Here is a 24,100-nt window from a genome sequence, read left to right on the forward strand (position 1 = left end):
GCCATTCCGGTTGTCATCTTGACAGTGAGAACAAGGCGTTTTTCAAATACAAGATCTGGAAGTCGGGCAAAATGAAGTGACATCGCCATCGCAGTTGTCCTTTGTTGGGGTGGACGACGATGTTTTTGTGTTATCCAACGAAGGAGCCAGTATTCGGCGGAGTACACGCGCTTGATGTTGGTAGGGGCCGCGGACCCCCAAATTTCCGAGGCATACAATACGACGGAGTATACTGAGGTGTATATGTACCGACGAGTCACATCCAGATCCCTAACGTGAAGCAGTTGTTGTTTTGTGGTCCAGCGCATTTGACAGAATTTTGCTACGAGCTTGTCAATGTGGAGGTTGAAGCTCAGTTTATAGTCGAAGACGACTCCCAAGTCTGTATGCATCTTGACCACTGGGAAGGGAATGCCATCTAAAGAAGCTTGGATTTCAGTGGGTTAGCGCTTCAGAGAAAAGACAATTTGGACTGATTTGGCAGGGTTAATGAGAAGGCCAAATTGATGGAGATAGGATCTTAAGTCGTGTAACTTTTCACAGATCTTTTTATTGATGTTTGAAAGATGTTCGCCGGGGTTAATCTGAGTATATATCTTAATATCGTCGGCATAGCAGAGTATGTATGTCTTCTCTCTGTTGCACAAATGGAATAATAACTGCAGTGAATAATGCTCCGGAGAGGACTCCGCCTTGGGGAACTCCCACAGTGATCTTTCTCCTGATTGTGTGTTGATCCGCTTTAAGAATGGTTCTGTCAGAGAGTAGGGCTGTGATAAACCACAACATGTCCCCTTTTATGTAGAAGTAGTTTTCTAGGAGATGAACAAGTGAGGGGATACTGATGGAGTCTAAGGCTCCATCATTATGGCTCATAATAATTATTATCTGTCATAACTAGATCGTATGTATAGCTTAGCTTAATTTAGCTCCTTGGTGACTTGATTACAGACTAGCTTATCTGTCATAATTATGGCTAACGGTTTGCTTACTTCCTTTGCCAACTCCTTTAATATAACTGGATAGATCCCATTAACCCCATGTGCCTTTCTTTTGTTTAACTTCAACAATTTCTGTTCCACTTTGCTCTCAGTTATTACAAAATCATTAAGCACCCTATTACAGTTTGATAAACTTCTGGTATTTTCCTCCCTTAATAACTCCTCATGTGTGAATGTAGATGCAAAATACTCATTCAGTTTGTTTGCTATCTGAGCAGGATCATCAACAGTTGAACCATCGATATCTAGTAGACCAATGTGATCCATCCCTTTCCTTTTAGAGTTTATATAAGTAAAGAAGTCCTTGCTGATTTTCTTAGCATATTTTGCCAAAGATTTTTCGTAATCTGCCTTCGCTTGCCTAATCTCCTTTGTGACTTGATTACAGACTAGCTTATATCTGCCATAGTCTTCTGTGTCGCCTGATAATTTATATGCATCCCATGCATTTTTCTTTTCTGCCACGAGACTCATTAGTTCATCTGACATCCATTTCGGCCTAAACCTTGAACTATATTTCTTAATCGGTATGAAACGCCTAGTTGCTTCCGCGATTAATTGGTTGGTCCCAGAATTTAAAAACTGTCTGAGAGCAATATAGTCACCTTTACGGAAGCAAAAACCGTTCCCTTTACTCCTGATGGTGGGTATATCTTTAAGTAAATCCCACAGCAGTTCAATGTGATCACTGCCACTTGCGCATAAGTACACGTGCCTTGAGTGACCGGGGTTCAAGCTCTTGACTACTGAATACGGTGCTGTTTCTTGTATTCTGTCTATCTTGTGAACTCCTCTGACCGTTTGGTTGTCCCGGAGTATAAACAGAAAATTTATTTTATTTTAGTGGTTCCTTTATCTACAAATTCTTATTGCACGTATAATCACGCCTGATAACCAGATCTAGAGTACATGTATTACCCTCTCTGTTTGGATCTCGAACATGCTGTTGCAGAAAACAATCATCCAATAAATCCACAAAAGTCTTGCTAGTGTGTGCGAGTAACCAACCCACAAGTTCCAATAAATATCTGGGAATTTGAAATCCCCCATTATAATACAATCTGATTTATTGGCCCATTCTATTTCTCTGTACAATTGTTCGTTGTACTCATTAGGCTTATAAAACACTCCTACTCTCATCCTTGCTTTCCCATTGTTTATGTCATACCAAACTGACTCAACATTGCACTGTCCATTTATGTCAACTGGATGCATCTGCTAAGATTTTATGTTTTTCTTAATTAACACAGCATAACCCTTCCTCCCTTCCTATCCTGTCTATCCTTTCTGTACACCTTGTACTCCTCAAATTCCAATTCTGCATTCCTAATATCTGTGTGACACCATGTCTCTGATTTCCCAACATCTGCCTTTGATGTCTTGACTAGCACTTCAAACTCATTAAATTTATTAACTATGCTTCTAGCATTGGTGTACATGCAAGTATACATGCACTTATTCTTATTCCTAGTTACCCTAACACATCCCATGTATTTATTTGTTTCATGATGACTGCCACCAGTCCCTGAAACCCCCAGCACCTCTCCAGGCTCTTGTTCATTCTAATTGAAGTAGTGCAAAAATCACCTTTACTTCTTCCTGGGGCTACTTTTAACCTTTTAGTCTGTGAATTCCCCCAAGCTAGCAGTTTTCCGACGCATCTAACGCTGCTTCGATAGCATCAGCAGACACTCTGGTTTGCTGATATTTTAGAAGGATTGAAATTAACCAAGTTATCTTTGCCCCACTGGAGAATTATCCGGAGATCAGTATTTAAGGCATTGTGGTAGTGGATATTCAAGAAGTTGAAGCTGTTTGTTCAGGGTATGGTTTCTCAAACTGGAAGGTGGAGTGCAATATGTGCTCATCAGCAAAACCATGGATAGGATTTCCAGGAAATGGAAGAAGGTCATTCATACACAGCAGGAAAAGAGTGGGGAAAAAGAACTAAACCTTGAGGAAAACCAGCATTAGTGGAAAACTTGAAGACAGAGAACTATCTACTATTACTGGAGATGATGGCAGTGAGAGAGAAAACTGGATACCCAGTTACAAAAAACAGTAGGCAAGCCTACTGTTTTAGAAGACATTAATGCCAATCATTTATGTTCAAAAGCTTTGAAATATCAAGAGCAACTGCTTGAGTCTCACCAAACTTTGCCATTGAATTTGGCCATAGGATAACATAAGCTAGTATATCACCAGTGGATCTATGCTGATGGTATTCATACTGAAAATCATTGATCAGATATATGGTTTCTAGATAGTTTAGGAGTTCGCAATTGATGAATTTTTTCATTTCTTTAGAAAGAATATGTAAGTGCAATAGAGCGATAATTAGATGGGATAGATTTGTCCCCCTTTTTAGTAACTGGCTGGACATGAGCAAATTTCCAAGCAGAACTTGTGACTGAAGATCACAGGAGGCACTGAATGGAGTGTACTGGGAATGGTAGGAGGTGGTTTACCAAGATAATCAATACATGAGTTAGAAGAAAAGTAGGATGCTAGCAGGTCGGCTTTATCTTTAGCTGAAGTGGCAATAAGAAATCGGATGAAATAAATAAAAAAAAATAAATATAAAAATCGGGTGGTGTATGATTCGCGTACCAGTAGTAAATTTTCTTGTGCGCTTTTGTTTTTCTTTCCTTTTTTATACGTGAAATAAACTGAAATCGAAGAAAACATACGAAAATCAGATGTGGTATTATAACAAAAGATGCTTTGTGGTTTCATGATTGCGCACAGTAAACATTCTGGTATATGTTTAATTTGTTCTGAAAATAAATTGGTACAGTTAATCTAATTCAGCTTAAGAGATATGAATACATACATTTTCGTAGTAAAGCTGAACTTTTGTATTAATGCGCAAAAAAAGCTAAATTTTAAAATAAAAAATTGGCGTATTAATATTTTAAAAGAAGCAGTTATCTCCTTCCGCGTTTCTGAATGTGGTTTATTAAAATTGTGTACGATCCAGTATTTCGTATATAAAATATGCTTTCTTTTTCAAAACATATTTTTTCATTTTATTTATTATTATTTTATTTATTTATTTAATTATTTATTTTAAAAGTGAATATTTAATTATAATTATAAAAATTTTAATTATAAAAAGAATGAACATGAATGGCTATTCATGTTCATTCTATTATAAAAGTAAAGCAGAATTTATTTGAATAAATAATGAGGCTTTTGATTTAATTTTCCACGATATTCATTAGAACGAAATTTTGGTGAACTGAATGATTCATGTACTTTCGAGATGTTCATAGTAACGGAATTTAACGTATATAATTTTCTATGCTTTCACATTTTTATGATATTTATACAACAACCGAGGAAAGATTCTTTAATTGACACCGAAAAAAAAATATATTTTTTTTTCAACTCTTTTATTTCTCTTACTAATTATATATATTTAATTAAGAGAAATTAAAAATAAGTCAATTTTCATACAAAAGTATGAAGAATTTGTAATCTAAATAAATTGGTGCTTACATCTTTATTTTTGTGTGTTTTCAACTTCATGGTATTTTTTAAAACTCTTGTCATTAATGTAATTTATTGGTGCAGTCAAGAACTATAAATCTGAAAAAAAAAAAAAATATATATATATCTATATGACGCTTTGTAGCATGTCTTTGACCTTTGTTTCTTTCGAGATCATTTTCAATAGTACCACAGGGTGGCCAGCACCAATCTTTTACTGAGATAAACATCAATCGCAGTTCATGAACGCTAATTTATCTATATTCCGCTTCAACGCACGCTTGGCGAACGCTTCCCCTCCCCTTCATCACTCGCCTGCTACGTTTTACGAAAGTGTGTGACGACCAACGCTTCAGTTCTGTTGTCGGCTGTAACTCGTGCTGATGGGTGTTTGGCCGTAAGCGCCTAAAAGTGCGTGTCGGTGTGGCAGACGTAAGTCTCGCGGTTCGTCAATGTCTAGTCTGAGGGTTGCCGAGCGTGCCGCCGTGCGAACGACCAGGCAGACGCTCAGTGATAACTAGGCTTCTTGTTGCTACTAACAGGGTGCCCGTGTCGGGATGGCAGAAAAACTCGAAAAACTGTTTAACAATAGTGACTATCGTCACAATGAACCGTCAAATTGTAGCTATACTTCAACCTCACTCTTAGAAAAAGCACAAACACAGAGAACCATCCATGGGATTTGCTACCGTCTAAAAGTTGCGGGAAGTACGAAACAGTTGCTTTCTGGACCAGTGATTTTGTTGTGGGTATTGTGTGCTTTATCGTGGGGACTCTCAACACTCTGTGGTGTCCGTCTGTTCCATTTAGAAGACAGGCTTGGTGCTTTAGAAACAAAATTTCAGGAATATGAATTGAGGATACCCGACTATAACAAGCTCGACTCACGCTTTAATGATTTGGTTAAAGAGGTAAGCAAGCAAGTATTTAATGCTTCTAAGTTGTTGTTTTTTTCCCCCCCGGCTCATCTGAGTTCTAAAATAGTTTTATATATATATATATATATATATATACACACACACACACACACACAGGACTCGGAATGGACCGGAGCATGCCGGAACTCCGTTCCCATTCGGCACACGCCATCAGTAATGTCATGTATACTTGATTATTAAAAATAAGTTGTTTTATTGAAGAGTATCTTTTCGGAAATTTTTCCTTTTCGATCTCTGTATACATATATGTTCATTATATCTATGTGTGTATAACTGCAAATTAAACCAGTCAATAATAGTTAAAAGTAATGGATGAGAAATAACAGATACAACAGAAAATCAGTATCGAGCAAACATCGGAGGGTCAAAGCAGCAGCATGGGTATACCATCTGAGCATAGCAAATTACAACTAGTAATTTGATGTATGTACTATGGGGAAGGCAAAGCCCGGTAACATACGAATATATCAAAAAATGTAGTTTTTTTTTTTTTTTTAAAGCTATGTGTGGATGAATTGCATTTCTGCTTAGAATGGGTAGAGCTTGCATTCGCTTACTGATTCTTGTTGGTGCTTCAGATTAATTTTAATTTCATTTTATTTTAATTTGAGACGGAAGAAGCGTTTAATCTAAGAAGCGGGGGTGTTTTTTTATAATTTGTCTTATAAACAGTGCAGTAGTGCATTTCAATGATCATTTCCAATTACTTATTTGTGAATAAATCATTGGAAGAGATTTGCTAATTTGCCTCAATCCCTGCTAATTAAGGATTTGTTAACATAAAATACGTTCCATGGCAAAGTAAAATTGCGCCAATAAAACCAAAACAAAACAAAAGCAAAGTAAAATCAATAAGGAGGGGAATTAAGGGAAAGGGAAGAAATAAATTTTGAACAGACTACTCAAAATTTATCTCCGCTTTCCCTTAATTCCTCTTAATAATTTTACTTTTGCATGGCACGTGCTTTATATTATGAACAGAGGACACTATTGTGTTTTCGTGCAATTCTGGTGATTGACACTTGAGACGAAGGATTGGGCGATAGGCAACAACATACTTATATATAGTCGAAGCTCTATATAAGACCCCAGGGAACGAGAAAACGGTCGTTATATCGGAAAGGCGTTATATCGATTGTTCATAAAATAGCATTAGGTTAATGAGAAATTGGTCGGGACCAACCACATAGGAAGTTATAACGTGTGGGATGATAAAAAGAGGGTCGCTATAAAGAGCTTAGTGTATTTCTATCTAGAGTTTAAAATGCATTATTTCTTATCTTTTATTATGCTTTTCACTTTTTCACTTAGTAGCTATACTACCTCCTCTTATCTTTCCTTTTTCTTTTCTCAACTTTTATCTATACATAATAAAATTTGTTCTTTGGGTGCTTTTTTTCCCATGAGTGGCCCTTATCCATAAGTCCCTCTCTAAATTTTAGTTATACCATTTTATTATCCACGATTTCAGATTTTAGTCCACAGCAATCTTTCCCTGCAGGCACGGAAAATGGCTGTGGACTAAAATCTTGCAAACCTTATTTATACAAAATAGAATCTCCAAGCCTCATACAAGAGAATCTCCTTTTCAAAAGGACCTGCCATTTTTTTTTGAAAAGATCCAAGGCAATCAAAACAATATGAGTGTCACACTAGACAAAGAAAAGGGATCCTTTCTTCAACCCCACAAGCACTCTTGGGTAGCACAGTTGGTAGAATCGCTGTCTTCCCCACACCGGGTGGAAAAGTCTTGAGTTAGAGTCCGTCGATGACGTGAGGAATTTCTATGGGTCTTTTTCACAACTTGGCTGAGTTAGTCGGTCTCAGACGAGGTTAGCGTGATTTTTTTTCTCCAGGAAACTCAGGTTTTCCCTCTACCAAACTGAAAATCAACCACAGACGCAATTACAGTATATACGGAGCAATATGGCCTTAGTCGTTGATGCTCCTAAAAACTCTATTACAGTAACAGTACAACACCCAACTCCACAAATACATGGAACGATGTTAGTCCATTCGAATGGATTCACCACATATAAAGGTTTAACACATCCATAACCCAGTCCTTTTCTCGTTTATATGAAGATCAGGATTTTGACATTATTGGAAAAATTCAATTGACTAAACAGATTTCAACTGTAGAAGCGTGCAATGATATCCGTAGGGGCATCTGTATGGTTGTTTTTAGGGCTCCCTTTCTTTTGTTATAGCTATATTATACTATTTAAAGCAACGCTTTTCCCCTCTTCTTCTGTATTCGGATCCTGGTACTTTGCATACTGCGCACCCCTTTTGAATGGCCCTGGTCATCACTGCCATTAGTTCAATCTCTGCCGATCGACAACTGGCCCTGATGGTATCCCTCATTTCATGGTAAGGACCCACACCTTATAGATACTCTTCACAGCAGCTTCAGTTGTATCCTCAGTGAAGGCATATTTTCTGTTTTGTGGACAGAATATCTGATCAGACCGTCCCCAGAGTTCGGGTAGTATCAACCGCCTATACCCTTCTAAAGCTACTTGAAAAAAATTATTCTTTAAATTCTCACAGCCTGTGTACTTTTTCCAGTTCCACTATGCAGCAAAGAAATGATCTACAATTACTAATCTGTCAGGATTACTGTTTACTGCTATGCTGCAATAATTCCTCTGTGTAAAGACAAACTTCAAAAGTTACGCCGATGATAGGGTTTTCAGGCAAAAGATGATCCCCAAACTGCAACTCCGTTAATTGATCATCAGCTCAGCCTGCTATCAGAATACAATGCCACCTACAGAATGCATATAAACTCATCTAAATTCGCTAGTGATTGTATTCCCAAGACGAACCGAAACTGAGATGTATCCATTATGGTGAATAGATCTAAGTGTGGCATTGTACCAGGGAGAAGACCACTGTAGTGGATTTAGACGGATTTACCGAATCCCATAGATGAATCCCTGAGCTGATGGTAAAATTAGCTCAGGGATTCATCACACTGATTTAGTCGCTTTTTTACAGAAAGCTCACATGTAATATTTAATGATATTTAATAATCAACCTGGATCTCACGGTAGTACAAATGCAAAAGCTGAAATGGAATGCAAAGCAACACTTTTTACGTGTGAATGTCCTTTCCATAACCAAGTGCTACATTAGCACCATAATTTATTCCTTCATTCTAAATGGAATGGAACTGTGGGGAGCTGCTGCCCCATTACTCTGAAGTTCCCTTTTGACGTGAATACGTCTTTAAATTCGGTTCGGTATGGGGGTCTCTACGAAAACTCTAGCGACCAAAAAAATGGCAAGATTTGTCGCGCTTATATCTCGTAAACTATAAATGATAATCTAATGATTTAAATTTTGTTGGATAGAGGGTTTATGTTGGTATCTAAAATGGTGGGTAGTGGGGGTGTGAAGCGGTGAGGAGGGGAGGGGTAACGCTTGCGCGTGAACACTGAAAATGGCGACGCCGCGCGGCGTTTGGGCAGTGTAACTTTGCATTGCGAAGAGATAGGACGTTGAAATTGGTGTCGATTTGTAGAGAATAACAGGATCTACAATATTATTTAGCAATAATAACCGAAAAAATACAATTTGTAAAGTTATAACCCGATAAGTGTGCTGAGTTGAAAAAACTTTTCATAATGTCGAAAAAATTGCAAAGGAAATATGAACAGAAATGTAAGCAACGTATATCATTGGAAAGAAAAATTCACAAGTTCAACTTGAAGTACATTTCTACATCGCCCACTACTCTGGACAACACTTGTATAGCTTTAATCTTTGTAAGAAACATCGATGTAAATACTATGCCATATGTATCTTACTTCTGCTATCATCGGCCTTGGATAAATAAAATTATACTCCACTTATAACCACTAAGATTTTATTCATTTACCTCTTACCCTTCCTCTAATAACACAAAGACGGATTCACGCCTTAAACGATTGCGGTTGTGACCCCGTACACAACCCACCCCAATTTTTTTTTTTTTTTTTTTTCTTTTGTAGAGGAATTCTGGCTGGTGAGATGGACTGTCTTCCTACACTGTTTCCTAGCTAATCGAAGCACCCCTGATTTTCCAACTGCAATCAAATTCTCTAGACTACCTGCCAGAATAAGGGACCTCAGGGTAACCACTACTGTGAAATATCTTGCTGGTACTACTGTTGTTTCTCTAACCTTGGGACGTCTGCTACTGGAGGAATCTCATCTGTGGTCTAAGGTTTACCTTCCGTGTGCTTTAACAAGTATGACTGCATCTCACCGGCAGGTTTTTACCAATAAAGGTGCTAAGTTTGATCCGACAACTGTATTTGAGTATCGTAAGATTTTCCAAACGGCCAAGGTATTGCAAAAACGTCATCGATGGACTCCACCATTAAGCTCATCCGTCTACAGATCAAATATGTAAATTGTTTGCTTTGTAAATAAAAATGAAGTGATGATACTTCTTACTTTAGGTAGTCCAGGATTCCCTCTTTCCTCTGGCGCTCAAGATCTTGATGGGAGATCGGGCAAGAATTTTGCCCTTTTATTAATTTCTTGTTTCAAAATAGTAATCCTAGTTATCTTTCTATTATTATATTAGCTTCTTTATTTTATCTTTTTTATTGTAACTGTTACCCAATAGAGGTTTGCCTTTGCATTTGCTACCATCCTTTGCTTACCAAGAGAGGCTTAAGTTCTGCAAATTGCAGCGGCTGGAGACTAGGCACCTGCGAGGTGATCTGATTGAGGTGTACAAGGCCTTGAATGGGTTGAGCACGCTGAATTCTGATGGGATTCTTCCACTTGTTCAGATTACGAACTTAAGGGGGCATAAATTCAAATTGAGGAAAGACAGAGGTAGAATAGATGTGCGGAAATTTGCCTTTAGCCAGCGGGTGGTTAATTGCTGGAACAAACTTCCATCTGTTGTCGTGGAAGTTGATAGGGTAAATAAATTTAAGAATTGTTGTTAATAAATATACATCCTCTTGGGTGTACACTATCAGAAGTATGGGTGGCAGATATGTGGCGATTTAAAGGTAATTGCCATTTATTAGGACTACAAAAGGATTGAACTAAGTATTGTCGCTTTCTCATCGAGTGGGATAGTCGTGCGAAAGATATGCATTACGAGAAGAGGAGTTGGCCTCAACGGAATCATTAACACCTGGAAGGAAGCACGTAGCATTTGAACCTCTGATAGATCCAAATAAAGTTTTGCTTCCCCACTTCACATCAAACTGGAGCTCATGAAATTTTTCGTGAAGGCTTTGGAAGTGAAGGGTTCTGCATTCATGTAACTTGCAAGGGAAATTCCCAATACAGAGAAGATTAAGACAGGCGTTTTCATTGGTCCATAAATAAGGAAACTTTTCAAAGACAGACAGTTCAAATGTGTCCTTAGTGAAAGTGAGAAATCAGCTTTTCGACTGGATTTCTAGGAAATGGTAAAGTCGGCAGTACAGTCAGCTTGTGGAAGATCTCATTACTTACGAAAAACTGGGATGTAACATGTCATCGAAGGTGTATTTTTTTGAACTTACACCTAGATTTCTTCCCGCCAAACTGTGGTGCCATCAGCGACGAACATGGTGAGCGCTTCCATCAAAGCATCGCAGCGATGGGACAAAGATACAAAAGCAAATGGAGTGCGGCCATGTTAGCCGATTATTGTTGGATGGTGAAAAGGGATGCTCCAGATGTTGAATTCAAGCGAAAGGTGAAAAGGTCCCGTGTTTGTACAGGTATGTTCGTAACTACATCTTACTGCCATATAAATAAATAAATAAAAAAACTTGCATAAATATAAAAAAATTACTTTTTTCAAAAACAAGAGCCAATCTGCCAATTTAAGCACTATTTCCGTGTTTAGCACCCCAAAATCTCTAAACTAAACTTACTTTCATGCCCGTAACAAAATATGACAAAAAATTATTGTTCAATGATATCTAAGCAAAGTTGTATTAAGCTGACAGGAAATCCAACCTACATAGTACGGTTTTAGGGTTTTTTTTTTAGGAGCATCGGCGACTAAGGCCATGTTGCTCCGTGTATATTGTTTTTAAATTGTGTGTTCTGAGGTCGATTTTCTGTTTGCTGGAAGAAAAACCCGAGTTTTTGGGAGAAAAAACCATGTTACCCTCGCCTGAGGCCGACTAACTCAGCCACGTTATGAAAAATACCCTTAAATTCCTCCAATCATCGACCGTATTCGAATTCGGCTTTTTTCCACCCGGTGTGGAGAGGACGGCGATCCTACCAACTGTGCTACACACGAGGGTCGTATAGTATAGTGTATTTCCTAGTTTTGATGTCAAAACATCTTTGGCGGCACCTACTACATTTTCGGACTGAAGCAAAAGCAATTGATAAAGAAATTTTTTTACGGAAATGACGCAAATGATGTAATTTCCTAAATGGCGTTAAGTCTTCGAGGGGTAGCACAGTGGTATCGTCACCGTCCTACCCACACTGGGTGGAAAAGACCAGTGTTGTTGTTGTTGTTATTATTATTATTCGGATAGGGGAAATCCCGGAGCCCGTAAAACTTTAATAAATTACTTTGAAAAATACTTGAATACTATTCAGTTTATTAAGCTTGATTTCACCCCCTGTAGAGCTGGTTGGCTAGAAGGGTATACATAGAATTATAATTGAAAAATGCATACATACATTAAAAGGACAATAGTTTGTTTGTTATTTGGAGCATTAGCAACTAAGGCCATATTGCTCCGGGAATATGCGGTGGTCATTCCGTGACCTTTCCGCATCCTCCGTATTTGGTGGTCACGGGCTCGAACCCCGGTCTAATCAAGAAGCGTGTGCTACTCACTGCTGCTCCTGGCTACGGAGGCGCCAGGACAATAGATAATATTTGACAATGCGCTTGCCTGGAGTTGGAATAGCATCTGTATACATATTTACAAGAGGGAGGAAACTTACATTTACATATATACAGAGAATTAATTAAGTTTACATAAATTCAATCTATTAAATGACAGACAAAGTCTTGAACTTCAGAGAATTTCATGCGTCTGTCGATGGCATGTGATGGACTGGTAGATGGAGTGACTTGATCTTGTTAGCCTAGATTCACTGGAGGTTCACTCGATGCAAGTCTTCCAGGATAATCCTCCTGTATTTCTTGTCATCCAATAGTTCGTTGGGGTTATTTTGCAGAGTGTTGAAATGTTCCATAATATTTGCAAGGAACATATCTCTAAGGCGGACAAAGTTGGTAAGAGTCGATCTATACCGTTGTTTATGTCGCTCTCTTTGGGTGGGTACTTGAGGCTAAGAATTATTTCTTGCACGTTGGAAGAATCAATCCTACTAGTTATCAGTTTGGCAAGAGTGTGAGGTTCTTTTCCAGAATTTTGATCTTCCATAGTTTCATGTTCGCATGTAGAATAGATCTAGAGATGGTGAATGTTCCCATGGATACTGTTCAACCACGTCAGAACCCAATATTTCTTTACAATACTTGTTGGGGCTGAAGACCATAACTCAGACTCGTATAAAGCGATGGGAGTGAGACACCTTTCAATGTATTTGCTTATTAGGGATGTGTTTTGGTAACCAACAATGGCAACCTGATCGCCCAGAAAGGCTGCATGTGTTTTCCTTTTTGTATATATGAAATGGTCCTGGAAAGTAAGATTTTCGTTCCAGGTGAGACCAAGGTCTGGGTGAGTTGAAACCTTTGTGACCTTATTGCCATTGATCAGAGCTTGGATATCATTTTTGTTCTGCTTCTTGGTTATAGATATTTGGGATGACTTTTTCTGATTTAGCTGGAGCCCTGCCATATCTAAGTAGTGAACAAGTTGATTAATTAATTTGTGTAGCAGTGTTTTCATTTATTTCTTGAACGCTTTTAATATCATCAGAGATGACGAACAACTTTAAGTAATCAGCGTAAGAGCTGAAGTTTGTAAACCTCGCTAGAAATGGTTATAAGATTAGTTCGAATCCCGCCGATGACGCGAGGAACTTTAATGGGTTTTTTTAATTCGTAGCTGAGTTAGTCGGTCTCAGGCGTAGATAGCAAGGTTTTTACATCAGAAACTGGAGTTTTTCGTCCAGCAAAGCAGACAAATCGACCATAGAACATACGCAATTAACAGACAAAGATACACAGCATGGCAGATGAATTTAATTATTCGAGTGGCCTAAAAATAATAGTAGTTTTAAAAGGCGCTAAGAATACTAACTCAGTCATTAACTTTGTCAGTAGAGTAAGTAGCCCGAAATGGTTGAAACAATTCATTTCCCGGCCCGAGGGCCGATTCGGGCCAAAGTCCGCGGATCGGATCATTACAGACCTCTAGTATATAGTATACGGTTAGTAGTTTTATTATATATAGTATATTATATTATATATTATATAGTATATTAGTAGTAAACTACTAATATAATATATGATTAGTATAACTACTAACCGTATACTACTATATACTCCTATGAATAGGAGTATATAGTATTTTACGGTTAGTAGCTTTATACTCCTAAAACTAATAATGTATAGTATATAGTTTTTACTACTAACATTATACTCTTAGTTAACTATAAACTTAATGTTAATAGTTAACGTTAGTAGTAAAAACTAACATCGTTAACAGTAGTTGGTAGTAATAATTGTTAATATTTTAACTATTGGTGCTGAAAGAGTTAGCAGTAATAGTTAACTGTTATTACTACTAACAGCCCTTCCAGCGGCGGACTTCTTACTCTAAAGTTGGAATAAGAAGTCTAAGAACTTCGTTGCCGCTGTGGCATTATCATCCATCAATTGGCCATCACCTTTAGGATAAAGAGTAGGGTTATTGTCATTCGACCTTCCACCGGTACCATCCACTGGTAAGTAGCGACCTCACGCCCGCTACTTACTCTACCGAATTGTTGTTAGTGACTGTATTAGCGTCATTTAGGAAGTGACATAATTTGCGTCATTTCTGTTTCACATTTTCTTCAAAGATATTTTCACATAAAACATCTTTCGTGCGTACTGGGTACACACGCTGCTTTTTTTTATTATATTAATTGAAGTAACTGGCATGACTACTATCTGATCAGGACTCCCTTTCCCCAATTGAAGCTCTTTTTGGACAAATAGTAAAATAGAAGTATCTCAAGACAACACAACTCTAATCTGCACTGTGAAGAGCGCAGTCCCTCAGGGTGAAGTCCTCTTTGCTTTGCTTTTTGCCGTTGCTGTCGACCCTTTTTTGCAACTGCATGCGAATTTCCTTTCGTATGCATATAACCTTACGCTGTTCATTCCATCCGGTGACAATCTAAATTCCCAACTGATTTCAAATTATGCTTCTAGAAAACTCGAGAACTAAGCCTTCTATCTGAATAACAGTGGTTTCTCCTTTAACCCCAACAAGGTTGCTCAAATGTCTTTCACACTGAAAAGAAGGAAGATAGATATTCGTCTCACGCTAAATAGGCATCAATTCAGAGAATGCGACAACACAAGGATCTAGGTATGATATGGCACGACAAACTCAGATTTTTCCCTCAATTTACAAATGCAAAAAAAGAAAACTCTTGGGGTACTGTGGGTATTAGACTATAGCTAACTGAGATACGGTGTTCCAACCTCACCTCGTAACGCGATATGTAGTGGGGTGCGTATCCCCAGTCTCCTTTTATGTCCCCCTTGTATGGGCCTGTGCTCCCACCGCTATTCTTTAGAGATCTCTATCTGTGGAATACTGGATTCTGAGATAGCCGAACAGCTACCTTTGAAAGCCGTTTTTAGATCCTCCTGGTAACTAACCTTAATCGGAATAAACATATCCATCCTGTCGAAGCTCTTCACAGAAAGGATAGAAATTCCAAGACTTCAGCCCGTATTTCTCAGATTGTTGTCCACTACCCAACCCAGCAGACCCCGTCGCCATAATCAAACCGCTTTACAGCCTTTCAGGATCAGGGTAAAGAAACTCATTTGATAGAATATTCTCTTCCAGTACTGTTGGAATATTTTTCACTCTCAACATAGACTGTGAACAGTATTGCAAAGAAAAGGCTTACCGGTCTCAGATAGTGTATCGAGTTCTAGATACACTATTTCAGACTGGTAAGTCTAGGGGTGGGGATGAGAATGGAATGTATGCACTCCTTCTTAACACCTACCAGACTGACTTTGGCCACAAGAAAGGTGCTACTTCTTAAGTAAAGATGTGCATTTAATTATAATTAATTATTAGCTGTTTATGTATGCTTATTATTTATATTTATTGTTTTACCTTATTTATTTTTAGCTAAACATGCTGTATAACTGAGATAATTCAAGCAATGTAAACTTATTTGTGTCTTCTATTAAAAAGGAAACTCTTGGCAGTGTAGGTTGTTTGTGGGATGAATCCCTTGAACTGATTTAAATAAAAAAAATAATGAAAGAAATCTTTTCTTGTCATCTAAAATTGTCAGCAGCTAAAATAATCAAAAAAGGATATAAAACTGGATGTACGGTGTTTTCAGCCAATATGAACTGAAAAATATGATTTTGTAAAACAAAAGCCCACTGTGTTATGTGTCACCTGCCATAGGAAAGAAAATAATGTTATTATTTTAAATAGTATTTTTTGCTTTTGCAATGATCAAAATAACTTTTGTCATTTTTTGCTATTGTTTTGAAAAAGTTCTCCGGAAGCAGAGCCTTCTTCTCTAACTCCATGATAAGCTCACCTAAAAATATTTCGATTTTTTTAAACTTATTTTAGCTCTTATTATATTAACTTATTTTTTTAGCACGCCAGCTGAGACTTATTTGTCATCCATAAGGTAAACACCAGGAATTTGCCTATCGCAGAGTACTGTACTTTAAACCAGAATTGTCTAATCTCTTTGGTTGGCCGGTTGCTTTCTGTATATTTTAAAAAGTTTAAAGTACCACAAAAATAAAAACATATGTATATATGCTATCTCCCCCCCCCCTCTAAAATAAGAATATGTTGACTGCTTCTTACACTTTTTTTTCATTTTATATGATTGGTTCCCAGAAGGTGATCTAGTTTTATTGCGTGACTATTGTCAGCGAAACGGGTAACATTTTTTGTAATAAAGATAGGTGGTTGAGAACCAGTGTGTTTGCCAGGAGCAAAAATTCATGATGATACCAACACATTGTCAGATTTTGAAGGGAGGTAAAGAGAATTATTGTTTGTTATTTAGGAGCATTAGCAACTAAGGCCATATTGCTCCGGGATATGCGGTGGTCATTCCCTGACCTTTCCGCATCCTCCGTATTTGGTGGTGACGGGCTCGAACCCCGGTCTAATCAAGAAGCGTGTGCTACGCACTGCTGCTGCTGCTGCTTCCCACCTGGCTACGGAGGCGCCCAGAGAATTATTATTTATGTGGGGACTAACGATATTAAACTTGCATGACCTGATCATTTATTGACGAAATATAGGACTATGCTGAAAAAATGCCGCGAATTAGGTCAGAATGTGTCTGCAATTCTGCACAGACACAATAGGAGAGATTATATGCTGAAAGCCTTCTGAATTAACTCGAGACTTGAGGGAATCTGCAGGGCTCTAGGGAAAAAAATTTATCAGCGTGGCCTACATTTGTAGGCAGTAGGAATCTATTTTCTGGAGATGGTATTCACTTGAACAAAGATGGTGCAAGGATAATTGTTAGTATCATTGAAGATCATCTAGGGGTTCATGGAACTGCTAGTTAAGGGGGAAAAGGGTAATTTAGATCCGCATTTATCTGGTGATATGGATCAAAGTAATGCTTGCATTCACCTAACGAATTCTTGTTTGTTGCCACAACAGCCGATGTTGATAAGATGTTCTGAGGGTAACAATGTTTAAATTGAGAGGGAAAATACAGCTTCAGATGTAAACCTAAATGACTTCAACGGTGTGTCAAGGTAGTAAACTATACAAGATTACTTAGTCTCAACTGTGTCTATATAGAATCTGTGTGGTGTGAGTTAGTCGGAAGCAAAGGAACGATAAGAGTGGGAGTAATCTACAGACCAGAAGATTGTGAAGATTATACTGAAAGTCTTTAAGTGCAGATGGAACGGGCAAGCAAGCGTGAATATCTTATTATGGTGACTTCAATCTGCCCCAGATTGATTGGAATAAGTGGCAGGGTCACTCACGATGGGAAAAAAAACTTTTTAAAATAAAATAAAATAAATGATTGTTATTTATACTAGCATGTAAGAGCAAGTACTAGTGGAGAGAATATTCTTGACCTCATCAACTCATCATTACTAACGAATTGGATGACGTCATGGGACTTAAAGTACAGGAACCTTTGTCAGGAAGTGATCATGCAATCGTCAGTGGGAGATGAAGAAAGATGTTGCAGTAGTTAAAGGTAAAGGCACGTGTTTTAATTTCAGAAAAGGGGACTTTGACAGTCTAAAGTGCTAAAAGGCATCTGTGAACTGGACAGATTGTTCAGTGACAGAGAATACATTTGAATTATGGAAAAATTTTAAAGCAAAAATCATAGAAGCCATGAACATACCTACATACGTTTAAGATAATATTACAGGAGAAGGATGGCACATGTATGACTGTGGAGTTGGCTGGTCAATTAGAACAGAAAAAGATAGCATGGGACAATTATAGAGTGATGAAAAGTACTGAAACCCAAAACAGGTACAAGTTGATCTGTCATAGTATAAAAAAAAAGTCAACGAGGCCAACACTGTGTATGAGAAAGCTAAGAGAGTAAAGAATGCGGACAAGTAAGTAATTTATGTATGTAAATACAAGAAAATCCAATCAAATTTGACCCTTGTGCACTGGGTGTGGGAAAGTCTTAGACAACCCAGCTGATGTTGCGGATGAATTGAACAGGTACTTTGCATCTGTCTATACGGACGAATGTTTTTTTTATGTAAACCCCAAACACGAGAGGTATTAGAACCTATAGTACTTAGTACCGTGCTTGGGTTGGAGGTTGAGAAGACGAAAGAAGATATATTTGTTGACATTGGATTTGAACTTCTGTAGACTGTTATTTTAAGGAAATACGTATGAAGGAAGGTTGTTCCAGAAAACGGCAGTTAAACGAGGAAGAAGAAAAGTTGGTTCTGTGAGTTTGGAGTTGGACAGTAAATGGATGTTAACTGGTGGCGGCACGTGTTCGCACTGTTTTGAAAGACAGAGCGAGAATTATAGAAGCCAATTCAGAAGAATAGTGCCCATGGAAATATCTGTAGAAGAGGCATGCAGCAGAAACAGTACGTCTATGAGGCAGCGAGTGGAGAGACTCTGTTAGACATGAATCATTAATTAACCTAACTGCCCTCTTCTGAACGGAATCAAGAAGCCTGAGAGAGGTTTTGGGAGCACCACCCGAGATGTGCGAACAATATTCCATGGTAGGGCGGATTTGTGATTTGTACAGAGTGGACAGCTATTTGGAAGAAAAGTAACGCCGAGAGCAAAAGAGAAAACCAAGTTTTTTTTTTTAGATGCAGAGGAAGCAATATTTGTAATGTGCTTGTGCCAAGAGAGATTAGAAGTCAGGGTAATCTCCAAAAGAGATATCATTTTGCCTAGAAATCGGAGTGTCACCAAAGATAAGCATAGGAGCAGAAGAATCCTTTTTGCGAAATATAAGACAAGACTAAGTTTTAGAAGGAATGAAATCAACTAAGTTGTCTTTGCCCCACTGGAGAATTACCTGAAGATCGGCATTTAAGGAATTGGTAGCAGATTTTCGAGAAGTTGAAGTTGATTGAACAGGGCAAGGTTTCTCAAAATGGAAAGTGGAATGCAATGTGCTATCATCGGCAAAACTATGGATAGGATGGAAAGAACTGAACCTTGGGAGACACTGGCATTAGTGGAGAAGTGAGAAGACGGAGCCATCTACCATCACCCTCAGTGAGCAATCAGAGAGAAAACTGGATAACCAATTACAAAACACAGATGGAAAGCCATAAGATGGAAGCTTGTTTAGAAGACCTTTATGCCAAACACGATCGAAAGCCTTTGAGATGTCAAGAGCAACTGCTTGTGTTTCACCGAATTTTTCCATTGAATTAGTCCATAAGTGGGTAACATAAGCCAGAATATCACCAATGGATCGACACTGACGGAATCCATACTGGCGATCGGTTTTTTTTTTTTTTTTTTTGTAGTTGTTGGCACATCGGCTTCTGTGGCCATAATGCACCTCCCAAGGTTTTTGCAGTACTTTGATCCAAGCCCTAGGCGGGATTCGAACCCGCGACCTTTGGGTTGCCAGGCAGGTACTTGACCCACCCGGCTAGCCCGGCCGGCCTGGCGATCGGTGATCAGGCGGAAGGTTTCTAGGTAGTTTAAGCATTGGCGGTTAATTGATTTCTCCATTACTTTAGAAACGGTAGAAGTAATTGCAATGGGACGATAATTGGATGGGAGGGATTTGGGCCACTGTAGGAGTGTAGGAACTGGCTGGATATGAGCAAATTTCCAAGCAGAAGAAAAAACACCTTTGGAATAAAAAAGTGAAAAAAGGCGGAAATGAACAGGAGTAAGTTCAGAAACAGGTTTTGAGAACAAGTGGAGAAATACCATCGGGACCAGGAGCTTTCTTAGCATCAAAATTTGTCGAAATCCTTCTGACATCCTTTTGACGGAAGACCACAGGAGGCATTGAATGGTGCATGTTGGGAACGGTGGGAGGTGTTTTACCAAGATCATTAATACAGGAGTTGGAGGAAAAATGGGATGTTAGCAAGTCAACTTTATCCTTTGCTGAAGTGACCACAGAACCATCTGGTTTGGACAGACGTGGGAGCAGAGATGGGCAAAAGTTGCGGCCAATAGCTTTGGCAAGAGACCAGAATGCTCGGCTACCATTAGGGAAAAAGCAAGTTTTCTTCTCATAGCCTGTTCAAACTCTAGTTTGGACTGATTAATAACTCCTTTAAAATTGTTGCGAGCTTTGGTGTAGTCAGAAAATGAAACTGAAGAATTAGAAACAAGCCAATTACGATATGCAACATTCCTCTCTTGAACAGCCTGAGCACATTTATTGAAAAACCAAGGTTTAGATAAAGGACGAGATCTTAAAGTGGAGTGTGGGATAAACGATTCCATTCCTGCAAGAATAATTTCACTGACACGAACTGAGCAAACGTTGACATCAGAAATTTTGAAACAGTAATCCGACCAAGGAAAAGAAGAAAAGAAATCTCTCAGTTCATTCCATTTTGCATTCTTGTAATGCCAAACAATACGAGGTTGGGAATAGCCATGAGATAAAGGCTCCATTGGGGAAGAGACAATGACCAAGTTGTGATCTGAGGTGCCTAAAGGACCTCTCACTTCGACCGTGTACTTAGAAAGGTTGTTTGTGAGAAAAAGATCAAGCGTGTTGGCTGTATGGTTAGGATTGTCCGGTATTCTTTTAGGTAAATGAACAATCTGTGGAAGGTCATTAGTAATTGAAAAAGCCTCAGCATCTCGACCAGCTGGGTCAGTGTGACTAGAAAACGGAAGCCAGCTGGAGTTGTGAACATTAAAATCACCAAGGAAAATTACCTCCCTGTTAGGAAAATTGGACTGGAGAAAGTCAAGTTGCAAAGAGAGGAAGTCAAAGAGCTCCATATGCTTAGTGGAGTTGGGAGAACCGTAGAGACAACAGATAAAATTGACACAATGAGGTAGAGCGATTTTAAACCAGAAAAGATCGAATAGAAGAGATTTAGAATTACCAAACTCTGACAGGGAATATAAGAACGGACATATTCACAGTACCACCTTTGAGGCCAAAGGAATCATACAGCGAATAATTTGGGCAACTGAGATGAGCAGTAGTTGAACCAACTGATAACTGACATTCTGTCAGGAAAAAGTACATAGGGTTTGGCAGACTGCAAGTGGAAATGGACATCGTTGAGATTAGAATTGAGAGCACGTATATTTGTGAAATGAATTAGAAAGTGTTTGGGAGGTTTAGATCTTTTCGCAGATAAGCTTGCTCTATTAGTTTGACAATTCATGGTGTATTGAATAGTAAGAAAAGGTGGGTGGGACATGCTGTATGAAGTAATGAAATTTTTGGATATGGCTTAAACGTGGTAAGAATATACCCAGATCCTTGACATAACGTGGCCTCGACAATGCCCCCCGCATACACACTATTCGGACTCCCCTCCAATCACTATCTGGCAGAGTAGGGGTAGCAAGATTATACACTAACTGATCCAGAAGCCTTCTAGAGAGTTACCAATAGGTTCGGTCCAGTGTACTAACTAGCGGCCGGCCTGCGAACACCGTTTTAGAGTTGTACCCTCGAAATGTAAAGAATATTGGATCTCTCCACGATGTTCATCATAATCTCAAAAGTCATCAATCATACTACATGATGGAAGGGTTGGCCGGAACTTGGCTCTGACGACTAAACATGGGTTCCCCCACTTCAAGCCTCCAATACGCAAAGTGGTGGTATTGCACCGGTTGATGAGATTCATCTACCACCTAGTACTGCCTGGTAACAGAGGGGCGGTATTCAGGGGTCGTAAGCAGGGGTCGAGGTGTGGGCGCCTCACCTCGACCCCTGCTTACGTTGGTTCACACCTGGGTGGTCACCCACCATGTGCTTGAGCATGGAGGTTATACCCAGAATTATTAACAATCCCACCATCGTGGAGGTGCAAGCAGAGGATTTGGCTTTCACAGACCGTCCGGACATCGCCGAAATTGGGTCCCCTTGAACTGAGCGTCACCCAAATATCAGTTCCATCAGCGTTTTAGACTCCCAGATAACAAGTACAGTTTGTCTGGCATATCTGAGAGAATGTCTGTGACAACCTCAAGGCTTAGAAGATGTTGGGCGAGTGGGGCGGAGCTATATGAAATTTGTGAGGTCATAATTACAGATGATTGTTTATTAGAAAAACTATTGAGAATAAAGGCAAGTAACTCTCTCGGAGATGATAGCATATACCTGTAGTTTTGAGGGAGAGCGCTGCGAGGGAGTATATTGAACCATGACCATCAATGTCAGCCATTTTCATTTTCAGTGCAAATAGCCTCTCCAGCAACTTTCCCGTTCTTCTGTTATGTGAAATGGTCATCCATTTACTGCCCACGAATTCTTGAATTTCATCTGTCCATCTCTGTTGTTGTCTTCCATGTTTTCTTTTAGTTCCTCTTGGGTACATTTTGTTATTTTCTTAGTCCATTTGTCATCATGGCTTTGAGCTATGTGCACAAACAATTCCCGTTCTTTAGTTTTGATAAGAAAATCCTTTATTTGAGTTTGCTGCTAATCCATGTATTTCTATTCTTATCCAACGGTTTGATTCCTAATTTAATTCGTTCCATTCTTCGCTGTGTGGTTTTCAGCTTCTGTTCAATTCTTTGGTGAGTGTCCAAGTTTCATTTCCATAAGTCATGGTGAGGAATATACATTCGTTCATTATTTTACTTTTCAGACAAATTGGAACATTGCTCCTCAATGTGTGACTATATTTCCTGAATGCTTTCCATCCGAAATTTATTCTTTTCTTGACTTCCAGCTTTTTATCATTATTACAGGTAACGACTTGTCCAAGATCAGTACACTGAGGGGAACAGAAATCATAGAATACCTACCTAATAACGGGTAAGCCCACCTTTCCCCTGGATAAGGGCAGTCACACGGCGAGGCCTTGACTCCACTGGTTCACGAAATCATTCCACAGTTATTTCTATCCATGATTGCTGCTCGCCGTCCGTAATTCCGTTGCATTCCTGGGTGGAGGATCCAAAGCTGGAACGGACCTTTCCACAGCATCCCAAAGATGCTCCACAAGGTTCATGTCTGGTGATCGGGAAGGCCACTCCATTCTCATGACTGCTGATTTAAGTGCTTTGTTTTTCCTTAATGCTTGTTCTACTTTACTTGTATTACTACTATTCCGGTGGTAAAATCTACGGAATGCTCTTCGAACCATGTTGTAGTCACCATGGCTGTGGGGAGGCGCATTGTCCTGCTTGAAGAGTCCATTGCCCTGTGGGTGCACGATGACCATGAAGGGATGCAGATGGTCTGCAAGGTTGGTCATGTAACCTGGATCGTTCAGAGATGCGTCTAGACGTACAGAGGTCCCAACGTGTGCCAGTTGAACATGCCGCAAACCATTACCGATCGTCCACCTTGTTCCTTGTTGACATGACGAACAGTTCCTTGTTGACATGACGGGTGCTTAGCTTCGTGCGGTTTGCGCCAGATACACCATTTGACCAGGAGACCCATCTCCAATCATTCAGGGTACCGTGTCGATGTTCTTTCGTTCAGTTGAGGCGTAGAATCCTGTGTTGCGGTGTTAACAATGGAACTCTGGTGGGTCGACGGCTGCCATAACTTATTACGGCTAATGATCGCCTGATGGTCTTGGTGGAGACGTTTTAGCACTTCCCTCGTTGAAATCGGCTGTGATTTGTGCCGTTGTCGCTCTCTGGTTGGCTGAAACAATCCGAGACAGACGTCCAAGACCACGTTCATCCACCACTTCCGCCCACAGTGTAGTCCACAATGAGATGTTATTCCGGAAATGACGTATTCCCGATACACACTTGATACTGTCGAATGGAGATACTGCAATTTCTGTATCACCTCCGCGATGGAGTGACCCGTGCGTCGGACACCCACTATCATCCCACTTTCCAAGTCGGTTAACTCACGACGTTTATCCTTGCTGACATGAATTACCTACCGTCT

The 24,100-nt window shown here is 39.2% G+C and overlaps 1 protein-coding gene across 1 annotated transcript in view; it reads left to right on the forward strand.

Moving 5' to 3' along the window:
- Window positions 1–5,050: 5,050 nt before the first annotated feature.
- LOC150081679 (uncharacterized) overlaps window positions 5,051–24,100 on the forward strand; it is a 462,139-nt gene continuing 443,089 nt past the window's right edge. Inside the window, exon 1 of the mRNA XM_090380283.1 lies at window positions 5,051–5,404. Coding sequence (XP_090236409.1) covers window positions 5,051–5,404 — 354 coding nt within the window. The remainder of the gene's footprint in view (window positions 5,405–24,100) is intronic.

Source organism: Mastigoproctus giganteus, chromosome 8 (assembly GCF_048544385.1).
Source record: "Mastigoproctus giganteus isolate SK-2022 chromosome 8, ASM4854438v1, whole genome shotgun sequence".
Classification (NCBI taxonomy): Eukaryota; Metazoa; Arthropoda; class Arachnida; order Uropygi; family Thelyphonidae; genus Mastigoproctus; species Mastigoproctus giganteus.